The sequence below is a fragment of the Physeter macrocephalus genome, chromosome 17, assembly GCF_002837175.3.
Source record: "Physeter macrocephalus isolate SW-GA chromosome 17, ASM283717v5, whole genome shotgun sequence".
Lineage (NCBI taxonomy): Eukaryota > Metazoa > Chordata > Mammalia > Artiodactyla > Physeteridae > Physeter > Physeter macrocephalus.
In genome coordinates this window covers 28,822,638-28,836,908 of record NC_041230.1, presented here as the reverse complement: position 1 = coordinate 28,836,908, position 14,271 = coordinate 28,822,638, and the positions used below count along the sequence as shown (strand labels likewise).

At 49.0% G+C, this 14,271-nt stretch overlaps 1 protein-coding gene across 1 annotated transcript; it reads left to right on the top strand.

Moving 5' to 3' along the window:
- The first annotated feature begins 8,657 nt into the window (after positions 1-8,657).
- CCL22 (C-C motif chemokine ligand 22) lies at positions 8,658-12,510 on the top strand. Its single transcript, XM_007129580.2, has 3 exons — positions 8,658-8,759; positions 9,977-10,100; positions 12,390-12,510. The coding sequence occupies exons 1-3, from the start codon at positions 8,687-8,689 to the stop codon at positions 12,472-12,474; spliced, it is 282 nt and encodes a 93-aa protein (XP_007129642.1). The 5' UTR covers positions 8,658-8,686; the 3' UTR covers positions 12,475-12,510.
- Positions 12,511-14,271: the final 1,761 nt, after the last annotated feature.

Below are 14,271 nucleotides of genomic sequence, written 5' to 3'. Positions count from 1 at the left end.
AAAAATAAATTGATGTCATCAAAATTTAAAACTTTTGTGCTCCAGAGAACACTATCAATAAAGTAAAAAGACAAGCCAGGGACTTCCCTGGTGATACAGTGGTTAAGAATCCACCTGCCAATGCAGGGGACACGGGTTCAAGCCCTGGTCTGGGAAGACCCCACATGCCGCGGAGCAACTAAGACCATGCACCACAACTACTGAGCCTGAGCTCTAGAGCCCGCGGGCCACAACCACTGAGCCCACGTGCCACAACTACTGTGCACCTAGAACCCGTGCTCCACAACAAGAGAAGCCATCGCAGTGAGAAGCCTGCGCACATAAACAAAGAGTAGCCCCCGCGCCACAACTAGAGAAAGCCTGAGCACGGCAACAAAGGCCCGACACCACCAAAAATAAAAATTAATTAATTTAAAAAAAAAAGACAGGCCAAAGAATGGGAGAAAATAAGGATCTAATATCAGGATACATAAAAAACTGCTACAACACAAAAACAAAAATATGAGCAACCCAATTTAAAAATGGGCAAAGGATATGAATAGACATTTTTCTGAAGAAGATATACAAATGGTCAATATGCATATAAGATGCTCAACATCATTAGTCATTAGGAAAATGTGAATCAAAACCACAATGACATCCCACTTCATACCCACCAGGATGGCTATAACCAAAAAGGCAGAAAATAACAAGAGTTGGCAAGAAAATTGAAAAATGGGAACCCTCGGACTTCCCTGGTGGCGCAGTGGTTGAGAGTCCGCCTGCCGATGCAGGGGACACAGGTTCGTGCCCAGGTCCGGGAAGATCCCACATGCCGCGGAGCGGCTGGGCCCATGAGCCATGGCCGCTGAGCCTGCGCGTTCGGAGCCTGTGCTCCGCAACGGGAGAGGCCACAACAGTGAGAGGCCTACGTACCGGAAAAAAAAGAAAAAGAAAAATGGGAACCCTCATACATTGTTGATGGGAACATAAAATGGTAGATCCTCCTTGGAAATAGTCTGGCAGGTACTCAAAAAGTTAAACATAGAATTACCGTATGACCTAGAAATTCTATTCCTACTTATATACTCAAAATAGTTGAAAACATATGTTCACAGAAAAATCTGTACACAGATGTTTATAGCAGCATTACTCATAACAGCCAAAAGGTAGAAACAACTCAAATGGCCATCAGTGGATAAATGGATAAACAGAATATGATGTATCCATAAGGAAATATTATTCAGTCATAAAAAAGAATGAAGTACTGACACATGCCACAACATGGATGAACCTTGAAAATAGGTTAAGTGAAAGAAAGACACAAAATGCCGTCTATTGCATGATTCCGTCTATATGAAATGTCCACAAAAGGCAAACTCAGAGAGACAGAAAGTAGACTAGTGGTTGTCAGGGTTTGGGGAGAGGGGGAAATGGAAAGTGACTGCTAATGGGTACTGTGTTTCTTTTTGAGGTGATGAAAATGTTTTGGATTTAGATAGCGGAAATGGATATACACCTTGTGAATAAATTAAAAACCACTGAATCATATATATCCTTTACAAGGGTGAATTTCATAGTATGTGAATTATATCTCAATTTAAAAACAAAACCAGGGACTTCCCTGGTGGTCCAATGGTTAAGACTCTGCGCTTCCACTGCAGGGGGCACGTGTTTGATCCCTGGTCAGAGAACTAAGATCCTGCATGCAGCGCGGCCAGAAAGCAAAACAAAACCAAAAAAACTAGGATCAAATCCAGTGTGGTCCCAGCAGATGACTTCTATTCTCCGAGCCTTGGTTCCTCATCTGAGGGGACTTACAGTAACCGCGGCTGCACCCACCTGAGATGGACTCTCAGTCCATCTAATGAGCCCGTCTAACGGGGCTCGTTACTCTCACGGGTGCCTCTATTCCTAGTCTGATCATGGCTGCAACAATGAGTGGTTACTGTGCACCTGGACTCTGGCATCAGACCTGAGCGCAGCTTCAGGCTCCACCACTCACTGGCTGTGGAATCTAAGTCTCAGTGTCCTTATCTGAAAAATGAGGATAATGATGGTGGCCCCTTCTAAGTGTTGCTGTGGGAAGATGATGAGATAGTTGGTGTAAAACACATGACACAGTACATCTGGCACGCTGGCGCTCAGTAAGTACCAATGGGCTGCTGTCGTCTTTTCTTCTTCTTCTTCTTCATCTCCCCTTCCTCCTCCTTCTTCTTCTTCCTCCTATTACTGTAGTGGTTGCCACTGCGGCCAATTAACCCCAAAGTCTTTTACTTCTTCCTCCCCACCCGTCTCTCTCCATCCCAGGATTCCCCTGTTGCCTCACACTCCACTTGTGTGGCCCAAGTGGTGGCCTGGACTCAGCTGCCTCTTGGCCGGGCTCTGCACCAACTCTCTTTGTTCACAAAGGCCCAGGTTTGTCAGCCTGCCACCCCAGGCCCTCAGATCAAAGTGCTCATCCTTCCTTCTATTTGTGGGACAACCTTGGGGTGCTGCCAAGTAGATGGATGGCAGGATGTCCCCCAGAAAACTCCGGCTCCTAGCTGCTCAGAAATCAGGAGCCTGGGGTGGTCCTCACAGCCCCACGTGGAGCTCTCTCCTGGGGCCCCTCGCCTTTGCTGAAAAGAGGAAGCTCTGAGGCAGCTGTTCAGGGCAGGGGCTTTCTCTTTGCCTCTCAGTAGAATCAAAAGCCCAGACACTGCTTCTAGGAATTTATCCACCAGTTGCATTCTCCCTCACGAGTATGCTCAGGGAAGGTTATTTCAGCATTTTTATGTAAATGCAAAAGACTGGAAAAACCCAAAACATCCATCAATAAGGGGACCAGCTATATGAATTTTGGTGGATCCATACAGTGAAAAACCAGATGGCCATTGGAAAGAACCCTTCCTTATTCCTTCCTTTCTCCCATTTCTTTCAAAGGAATGCCTTTATATATGTGCTTACATAGACTGTTTCTGAAGGAAAAATAAGAAATCATTAAGCTTGTTTGCCTCTGAGAAGGGGAAATGAAATGTGGTTGGGAGGTCAGAGGTGAGAAAATTACTTTTCAGTCTACCCTTCTTTTGGCTGCATGAATTTAAAATTTTATCTTTTTGAATTGGTCAGTCATGCATATGGAAAAAAATTTCAAATCATTCAAAAAGGTATTTGGTGGAAAATAAGTCTTTCCTCCTCTGAGCAGCTGCCCCCATCCACTACCCCGTTTCCCTCCTTAAGGGCAACTAATGTAATGAATTGTTTTTATATCTTTCCAGATATAAGCTATGCATTTCTGTAAATCCACATTTACGTGTAATTAAGTGTATTTTTATAGAGGTAATATATACATAACATAAGCTTTACCATTTAAATTGTTTTAAAGTGTACAGTTCAGTGACATTAAGTATATTCACATTGCTGTGCTACCATCACCACATTCCATCTCCAGAACTTTTTCATCTTCCCAAAATGAAACTCTGTCCCATCATACAAAAACTCCCCATTCCCTCCTCCCCCAGCCCCTGGCAACCAGCATCCTACTTTTTTTTTTTTTTTTTTTTTTTTTGCGGTACACGCGGGCCTCTCACCGCTGCGGCCTCTCCCGTTGCGGAGCACAGGCTCCGGACGCGCAGGCCCAGCGGCCATGGCTCACCGCTGCGGCCTCTCCCTTTGCGGAGCACAGGCTCCGGACGCGCAGGCCCAGCGGCCATGGCTCACGGGCCCAGCCGCTCCGCGGCATGTGGGATCCTCCCGGACCGGGGCACGAACCCGTGTCCCCTGCATCGGCAGGCGGACTCTCAACCACTGCGCCACCAGGGAAGCCCCAGCATTCTACTTTTGATCCCTATGAATTTGACTACCTCTAGGTACCTCACAGATGCCTCTAGGAATCATACAGTATTTTTCTTTTTGTGACTGGCTTATTTCACTTAGCATAACGTCCTCAAGGTTCATCCATGTTGTAGCGTATGTCACAATTTTCTTCCTTTTTAAGGTGAATAATATTCCAATGTGTGTGTGTCTATCACATTTTGTTTTTCCATTCATCCATCGATGGACACTTGGGTTGTTTCCACCTTTCCGTATTTTTTAATAAACAAAAATTAATTTAAATAAAAGAAGAAGGAAGTTCGGGGCAAAGAGGATTTGATCTGGGAGCTACGCATGCATTGCCAGTGTTGTAGAAGGACAGAAGGATAGGGCATCATCAACCTCTTGACAAGAGGAAGGAAAACATCCCCTTCATTGGCAACTGCCCGTGATTCCCCGCCTTCAGCCCCGGGAGAGAAACTCCCCTTTCCTTTCTTTGAATGCTGGTCCCTTGAGCCCTGTCTGGGAACTCAGGGCTCCTTGAACACAGTACTTCTGCACCAAGGAGGCCAAGGGCCCTGGGGGAGCAAAGGCCTGCTGGCTGCACGTGTAGCTCACCGTCTTTCCAAGCCCCAGGGAAATGGGGTGCTGGGTAGCAGAGGCTGAGCCAGCAGGAAAGCCTTGGGGCCCTGCCGAGTCCCTGGGGACGCAGGTGCTCTCCAGGGGGGAGCCCCTGGGCCTCCATGAGGGCCCCGTGTAAGGAAACCCGAGTTCAGATGAAGAACTGTCAGACTGGTTCTCTGTCTCTCACTCACAGTCCTCCAGTGACAGCCCATTTTTACAAGATGACTTCCACATTTAAAAAATATATTTTTTCTTTTCTCCCCATGTTTTTTTTTTTTTTTTTTTTTTTTTTTGCGGTACGCTCTCACCGTTGTGGCCTCTCGCATTGCGGGGCACAGGCTCCAGACGTGCAGGCTCAGCGGCCGTGGCTCGCGGGCCCAGCCGCTCCGCGGCATGTGGGATCTTCCCGGACCGGGGCACGAACCCGTGTCCCCTGCATCGGCAGGCGGACTCTCAACCACTGCGCCACCAGGGTAGCCCCTCTCCCCATGTTTTTGTTATGAAACATTTAAAATGTTCAGGAAAGTTGTTAGAGCAGTTCCATGATTCACTACCTCACTGCAACATTGTTAACATCTTGCCATGTTTGCTTTGTCTTTCCCTTTCTCTCTCTGGGATATGATATACCTATACACATACATACATGTACATGCATACAACACATTTGCACATACATATACACATGTACATACAAGCACACGCCACACGTGTGCATACACACACGCACATGTACACAATACACACATACATGTATGCATATACACACGTATACACATGCACTATATAGGCAATACATACATGCATATATGTACATATATGCACACACATATATACACACATATATCCCTCTACATACACACATCTATATGTACTCACTCACATACACACACACACACACACACACACACACACACACACATATATATTCCCTCTGAAACTGAACTCTTTGAAAGTAGGGTCATCATGAACTTCACCCCTAAATACTTCAAGTGCATCTCTTAAGAACAAGGACATTCTCTTACACACCTTTAAAGTCTTTATCATACCTAAGAAAATCAACAATAAAGCCCTAATATCATCTAATATTTAAATTTCCTCATTTGTCCCCAAAAGGTCTTTTATAACTGTTTTTCAAAATTAGGATTCAATCAGTATCTACATATGGCACATATTTGGCTGTTATGTCTCTTCAATCTCTTTTAATCTTCAATGTCCCTAATCCACATTTTTTTTTTTTTTTTTTTTTTTTTTTTTTTTTTTTTGCGGTACGCGGGCCTCTCACTGTTGTGGCCTCTCCCGTTGCGGAGCACAGGCTCCGGACGTGCAGGCTCAGCGGCCATGGCTCACGGGCCCAGCCGCTCTGCGGCATGTGGGATCCTCCCGGACCGGGGCACGAACCCGTGTCCCCTGCATCGGTACGCAGACTCTCAACCATTGCGCCACCAGGGAAGCCCCCCTAATCCACATTTTTTAAAAAAGAACATTGACTCTTTGTTGATCCCCAGACAGTCGTCTTGTAGGAGACCTGGAAGGCCCCACCTTCTGGAGTTGTCTGTTTTCTTGCAGGATCGCTCACCTTCCTCTAGCCCCTGTATTTCTTGTAAACTGGAAGTTAGGACTAGAGGCTTGATTAGATTCTGCGTTACACCTTTTCTTTTTTTTTTCTTTCAAGACAATTTTTTAGAGCGGTTTTAGGTTCACAGCAAAATTGAGAGGAAGGTACAGAGATTTCCCACATGCTTCCTGCCCCCAGACAGGCATGGCCTCCCTCACTATTAACCTCCCCCACCTGAGTGTACCTTTGTGACAAATGATGAACCTACTTTGACACATCATAATCACCCAAAGTCCATAGTTTATATTATGGTTTATTCTCTCTTGGTGTTGTATAGTTTATGGGTTTGGACAAAAATATAATGATGTGTATCCATCATTGTGGTATTATACAGAGTATTTTCACTGCCCTAAAAATCCTCTGTGCTCTGCCTACTCATCTTTTCTTCCCTCTAAGCCCTGGTAACCGCTGATCTTTTTACTGCCTCCATAGCTTTGCCTTTTCCAAAAGGTCATATAGTTGGAGTCATATAGTTTGTGGCCTTTTCAGATTGGCTTCTCTCACTTAGTAACATGCATTTAAGGTTCCTCCATGTCTTTCCCTGGCTTGATAGCTCTTTTCTTTTCAGCAGTGAATAATAATTCCATTGTCTGAATGTACCACATTTTATCTGTTCACCTACTGAAGGACATCTTGGTTGCTCCTAAGTTTTGGCAGTTGTGAATGAAGCTGCTATAACATAGGCTTTAGTGAGGACATAAGTTTTCAACTCCTTTGGGTGAATACCAAGGATCGTGATCATCGGACCAGAGAGTAGTTTAACTGATAATATATACATAATGTAAAATTTACCATTTTAATAATTTTTAAGTGTACAGTTCAGTGACATTAAATACATTCATATTGTTGTGCAACATCATCACCATCCATCTCCAGAACTCTTCCGTCTTCCCAAACCAAAACTCTGTATCCATGAAAAACTAACTCCCTGGGGCTTCCCTGGTGGCGCAGTGGTTAAGAATCCGCCTGCCAGTGCAGGGGACACGGGTTTGAGCCCTGGTCTGGGAAGATCCCACATGCCGCGGAGCAACTAAGCCCGTGTGCCACAACTACTAAGCCTGCGTGCCACAACTACTGAGCCTGCGCTCTAGAGCCCATGAGCCACAACTACTGAGCCCGCGTGCCACAACTACCGAAGCCTGCGCTCCTAGAGCCCGTGCTCTGCAACCAGAGAAGCCACTGCAATGAGAAGCCCACGCACCGCAACGAAGAGTAGCCCCCGCTCACCTCAACTAGAGAAAGCCCGCACGCAACAACGAAGACCCAATGCAGCCAAAAATAAATAAATAAAATAAATGAATTTATTTTAAAACCCCCCACAAAACTAACTCCCCATTCCCTCCACCCTCCAGCCCCTGGTAGCCACCATTCTAGTTTCTGTCTCTATGAATCTGATTCCGCTAGGAACCCCACAGAGTTGTAATCATGCAGTATTTGTCCTTCTGTGACTGGCTTTGGGTAATGCCTCAGAGAATTTTGGGTCACCTCAGAGAATTTTGGAGTCCTGAGGGGGTGTGTTTACCTAGAGGGTGACATTTCAAATGGCTCTTGATGCACGAGTAGGAGTTTACGCAGTAGAGAAGTGGAAAGGGCATTCACGGCCAGGGACAAGCCACAGACCTCTTTGAGAAACTCTGAGGACTGTGGTTGTGATTCCTCACGGGAGGGAGACCAGTTGGGCAGGGGTGGTGGGGTCGTGTCCGGAATGGAGGCCTTGAAGGCCACAGTCAGGAGCATGGGTTCAGGGGGCCACAGCAGGGTTTTGAAGCAGGAGAGAGGCATGTGCAGCTTTGAATCTGGGCTACTCACTCTGGTTACCGCAGTGTGGAGAGGGGAATGAGGCGCCAGCATCTGAGCCTGAGGTGGAGGTGGCCTGGACTGGGCAGGGACAATGGGGATGGAGATAAGTGGACAGATCCGAGACAGACTGAGGTAGTAGAATCAGTGGCACGTGGCAGTAGATTGAGAAGGGGCTGGGTGAGGAAAAGCGTGGAGACAGCTGCGAAGGAAGAACAGGCAAGATGGAAATGTGTGGAAGCTGTTTACAGCTGTTGAGTGGACCATGAACTGGCCCAAGCTGAGACTTTGTGAGAAGCCCTAGAGGACAACGGTGATGGGGCAGAGAAACTAACCCAATGGGTTCATAGGCTTCTCCCTTTGAAGACAGATCGGTGATGAAGGTCACCCTTCATCAAGATGGGTCTCAGTTCCAGGTGAGAGTTTAGGGCTGTTTGGCTCCTGTCCACATTCTCACTTGATTTACAAACAACCACTGGGGTAAATACGTAGGACTGTAAAACCATCTCCCCCATTTCTAGATGGGTAAACTCAGTTCCAGAGACATCCAGTGACATGGCCAAGGCCACACAGCCAGCAGACCCCAGGGAGCACAGGCCTCCAAGAGGCCCAGCTCAAGGGGGATTTTGCAAGTCTCTTGGGACCCAGGGGGAGGTCAGGGTGGGGGTCCCCTTTGAGTGGTTCCTGGCCACAGAGAATTTCCTTCTCTTTGGAGGAAGTGGGAGTTCTTCTTTCATAATGTGAATGTCAGAGATTCTGGGCTCACCGGTGACTAAGAGTGTCTGAGGCTTGTGGGTGTAGCAAGCATTTAAATACCAGAGCTTCCTGTCCTTTGGCGATTGTAGACACCTGAGCTGGGACACACAGGACAAAAGTATGGCCAGCCTGCAGACCCCACTCCTGGCTGCCCTCATTCTCCTTGCTATGATACTTCAAGCAACAGAGGCAGGTGAGGTTGGGAAGAGGGAGGGCTCTCTGCAGAGGTCAAGGTCAGATACTGGGGTATCTTCCTCATGTGGTAGAAAGAGCACTGACCTGAGATCAGAAGACTCCAATCTGCCACTGGCTCTTGGGCTAGTCCCATTGCTTCTCTGGACCTCAGTTTATACATCTGTTAAATGGATAGTCTTGAAGGCTTGGAGTCTAGGATCTATCTCAGCTGGGCTCGGGGTTGTAATGGGCATGGCCCAGGGTCTCCTACTCCAGAGAACTCAAGGGTAGGGCTTGGGATGTGGAGAAGGAGCCACTGAAGGTGGCCAGCTGGGCTGGGTGAAGGCAGGAGCCGGGGTAAGAGCTATTCCCTTGGAAAACTAGTCCTGCCCTCTCACCACCCCATTTTTCTCCCGAACCTGCCCTCAACACTGGGTTCCTGACTTCTCTTTCCATCGCAATGTACACTCTTCTGCCCTACGATGGGTAGGGGAATGAACACTGGACTGGGAGTCAGGGAGCTAGGAGCAATAACTGCTCAGTTACTGGGTTTCCTGAGTGCCTTCCCTGCATTACAGGCCCCATAGAGTAGGTACTATTATTACCTCCCGGGTCTGAGGAGGAAATTAGGTCTCCGAGAGGTTAAGTGACTCAGGGCAGAGCAGGACTCGAACCCGGGCTTCCGTGCCTGGACTCTGCCTGAGCCCCTGTCCTGACTCTCCAGGGTCATGCTGTGTGATCTGGGCAAGTCCTCCCCCATCTCTGGACCTCAGCCTCACCCTTTGCACCGTGAAGGGGATTAGAGTAGATGTGAGCTGAAGGGAAGTTCTCAGATTACCTGCGAAGTTCTTCAAAATGTCCACCTGATTCAGCAGGGCTGGGACTAGGCACGGAGCTTTTCTGACAAGCTCCCAGGTGATCTGATGGTGTGGGTCCACAGACCTCAACTTGAATAACAAGGTTCTAAGGCTCCTTCCTGTTCAGCATCTCTGGTCCCACCTAGAGCTTAGGGCATTGTTGATGTCCGGTCGTTCTGAATCCCTCTCCCTTGAGCTGACCAACGCAGAGTGTGGACTTTGGGCACTTAGGGGCTTCTCAGCGGCCCCGAGAGTGGGGACTTTGAGGGCCCAGAATCCTCTGGACACCAAGCTTCCACATGAGAACAGAAAAGCTGGGTCAGAGGTTGGGGCCAAGGGAGAGCAGCCTGTGACTCCTCTGAGCCCCCTTCTCCCCCAGGCCCCTACGGTGCCAACGTGGAGGACAGCATCTGCTGCCGGGACTACATCCGTTACGCCCTGCCCCTGCGTCTGGTGAAATATTACTACTGGACTTCGGACTCCTGCCGGAGGCCTGGCGTGGTGTGAGTAGGAAGCCGGGGAAGCAAGACCTTGGAGAGCTTGACGGGTGTGGCCTGGGAGGCTCCAGGTGCAGCCAGGGATGGAGGAATGCAGCGGGACATCCAGATGTCAGCTGGGAGCACTTGGCTGAACTAGATGGCTCAGCTGAGGCTTGGGTGTACCGAGAAAAAAATCATGTTATCATTCAACAGATATCATCAGGCACCTCTTAGGTGCCAGGTAGCGTGCCAGGTTCTGAGGATGCAGAGGGTGCCGCTCCACGCCGGCAAGGCAGATAGGTAGTGCAGAGCTGCCGTAGAGTGTCGGGTTCAGGGTACGGGCAGCATGCCTGGTTCCGCTGAGTCAGCAAAGATGCTCCCATCAGAAGCATCTCGGATCCCCAGTGCCCTGGGAGTCAGTTATTTGAGGCAGCCTATTCTCACCAGGAGCGTATTAAGAGCTGACGCTAAGTGCTTCCTCAGGGCCAGGCACTGTTCTGAGCATGACTGTTTAATTCTCACAATGATCCTACAAAAGGTGCTATTCTTTCCATTTTACAGATGGAGAAACAGGCTCGGGGCGGGGTGAGGGGAGAAGTGACTTTCCTCAAGGTTGCCCAGGCTGGAACCAGGACTCCTGGGTCCTTGTTTAGGGCTTTCTCCTAAGGTTCTAATTCTCCTTTGCTGCTTTCTCTCAGCTTCTTTGCTTCCTTTTCCTCGGCCTGGAGCCTGCCCCGCCCCCGCCCCTGCCCCTGCCCCTGGCTTGGTGACCGGACCCGTCCTTTCTGGGGCAGCCCCTCTGGCTGCCAAACCACAGAGTGGGGGATGTTTGAGCTTGGGGACTTATGACCCCCTCTGGGGCCCTGTCATCTTCTCATCTTCACCCTTCTCACTCATCTTCCGTCCCTCAGAGGGGTCTGTGGGTAAAATACAAGAAGGCTGAAACGGGAAGGCCTGCCACAGTTCTGGTCGCTTCAATACTGGGCCTCGGTTTCCCCATCAGTATAGCGGGAGTGATCACTTTCATTTATTTTTTTTAATCAAACAGGTAGAGAGGGCTTGTTAAGTGCTAGGCACTGTTATAAACGCTTTATAAACATTAAGTCTTTTAATCCTTCAAGCAACCCTATGTGATAGGTACTGTTACAATCCCCTTTTTACAGGTGCATAAATGTGCACAGCAAGTTATGGGGCCTCTCAAGCATCACAGGGCACAATAATAGTAAGTGGGAGGTGTACTACTCAATGCCTGGCATATAATAGATACTCAGTGAGAGGTGGTACACATGTGATTATTGGATCTTGAGCCAGAAGGGATTCTAGAAAGAATGTGGCTCAGTGAATGAGAAGATCAAAGCTCAGAGAGGGTCTGAGCCTTGTCCGGTGTCACAAAGCAGCCAGGGCAGGCTGTCCACGTGGCCAAGATCAACACTGCTTTGCTGCCTTCTTTGTTCTTTCTGTTCATTGGTCATCTGGGGGTGTGCGTGTGTGTGTGTGCGCGTGTGTGTGTGTGTGTGCAGATCAGGGGTGTTTGTTGCAGCTCTGGCAAAAGTGGAAGCCTTAGCCCACTACTGCCATGTGCTCTTGGGCTATTGTTCACCTCTCCTCTCTGTGCTCAGGTCTCTCAGAGGGGCCTGGATGGGGATGCTCGTTCACAGCAAGCACGATGAGTCAGGTCTTACCAGCTCTGGCCCTTAGGCAAGTTGCTTTACCCCACTGGGCCTCACTTTCTTCAGCTATGAAGTACATAGAATATTGGAGGCTCATAGGGTTGTTGTAAGGATTTATTAAGAAAATCAATGTTCAAAGTTCAGGCCAGGTCCTGGCACAATTATATATCACCTACTGTCTGCTGTGCACTGTTCTGAGCACTCCAGTTTATATTAACTCATCAAATCTTCATCAGATTCCTATGAGGTTGGACCAGAATTATCATGCCCATTTTACAGATGTGGAAACTGAGGTTCAGAGAAGTTAAGGGACTTGCTAACATGTGGCAGAGCTAGAATTCTAATCCAGATAGGCTGGCTCCAAAGTTCATCCTCTTGGCCACTACCCAATACTCTCTCCCAAGGCAATGTCAGCAAGGATTATGGGACTCCTGGGCATTCTATTACGTGGCCTGACCTGGCACTCATGGCTGGGGCTGAAGGTATGGGAAGTCCTTGCTGCTTATCTCCCCCTCTCCTTCTTAAGAAATGTGTTTGCCTACAGCAGGTGACTCATAATTGTTAAGGTTCTGCAGCAGGGCTATGGCATCCTTGCTGCATGCTAATGAGGCCTCCTTGTCTCCCTGGTGTCTCCGCCTTCTAGCTTGCTAACCGTGAGGGACCGAGAGATCTGTGCTGATCCCAGACTGCCCTGGGTGAAGAAAGTTCTCCAGAGGCTGGACCAATGAGGCAGGCCCTGCCCTGATGACCGTGGCCTTGGCTCCTCCAGGAAGGTTCATGGAGCCCCACCTCCCTGCTGTTACAGCTGCTCCCCGACACAACCCTGTGCCAACAACCCTCTCAGCGGTCCCTGATCTTGATGTCTGCAGCTGTCACTCCCAGTCAAGCCTCCAACTGTCACTCTCATCTCCCCACTTACCCTTCCAACCCATCCTCTGCCCCACCAAAGCCAGAGGGTCCACGGTCCTGGTCAGTCACTCCCCTGCTCAAAATCCTTCCATGGCTCCCCTTTGCCCTAGGCTGAGGTCAGAGCTCCTGAGCCTGGCATCCCTGCCCTACAGATCTGGGTCTTATCCTTTGCCTCCAGCCCTGCCTCATTTCCCTTCATGCATGTGGGACTCCGGCTCCCTGTTCTCCCAACCCATGTCATACATTTCCACTTCTGGCTCTTTTCCCGAGCTGCTCCTGACACCCAGAACGTCTTCCCATCCTCTGCACATGTCCAACCCCACCAGTCCTCCAGAGCATCACTCAACCTAAGCAGCCAGTGATTGAGAGTCATTTTTTAGACTTCCCCTGGCCCTCTTCCCCCTTTTAACAGCCCTGATCACAGTCTGCCCAGAATTCTTGGGAACTGGGAGCTTGTCCTCCAGCCCCACCAGCTGGACCAATATCCACACCTGCGTTGCTTTTGTCTCCCGGCCTCTGGCACAGAGCACGGGGCCTGGCTCAGAATCAGGGCTCAATAAGAGGCTGCAGATTGAATCAATAAAAGTAATGTCCGTCTCCCACCTCTCAAGGGCTCTCACGCATCAATACAGAGACTCAAGGTTAGCTAGAGAAGGGCTGGCGGGGTTCATTATGAAGCCTCAAATTTACTCAGATTCACCTTTCTTCCCCATGTTATCTCTTTAACCTTCTTGCCTCCCTTGTTTTTTTTTTTTTACTGCTTCTCCAACCTCCAACATCCAGGCCTGACCTCTTCAGTCCCGAATTTCCTCTTCCTCCTTCCCCAAATAGCTGACAACCAAATTCCTGCTATGGGGTGAATGAGTACCCTTGGCTTGGTATTATAAGCTCTAGTTATATGTGTATAAGAAAAGAGGGCAAATGCTTAAAAGGCCAAATGGATGACTGGAAGAATTTTAAGAAATGTGTGGGAGCGGGACAAGGCAGAGATTTCCTGGTCCTTGGAGTGAATGTGTGGGGTATAGTTAAGTGAAAGAACCTTGGATGGAGGTTGTTCTCAGGTGGCTGGGGCCAGGCTAAGGACTGGGACTTAGGACTTATCTACACCTCTTTGAAGACCACAGGTTCCCCAGGTATCTGTGCTTGTTCCTTTCCGAGGGAGCCTGGTATAGTATGGCAGGGTGGTTGTTGCTGTGTGACCCTGAGGAGACCATCTAACCTCTCTGAGCCTCACCTGAGAATGAGAATACCTACCTTACGGGATTGCTGTGGGGCTCAGATCCAAGTCACGGAAAATGTGGCTTTACCGGCCATGAAACTCAGTGTCTTCCAGGGCTTGTGTCCCCCCGGGAGCCCAAGGTCATTTGCCCACTATAAGCACCGGAAGTGCTAACCTGCCCACTGCCCATGCACAGGGCCTTCAATTGTTCTGGGATCTCCCTCCGGTCCTGTCCTGCCCTTGCCCTTGCCCCTCAAGCCTTCTGAAAAATAAATCCTCTACAACAATGTCTGTTTTGTTCCTTGGCATGTGCTGTTCCTGTGAGGTGGGGCAGGGGACCCATGGCCCCTCTCTGCCAGTGGGGAAGCCCTTGACATTGATATGTGAGCTGGCTTGC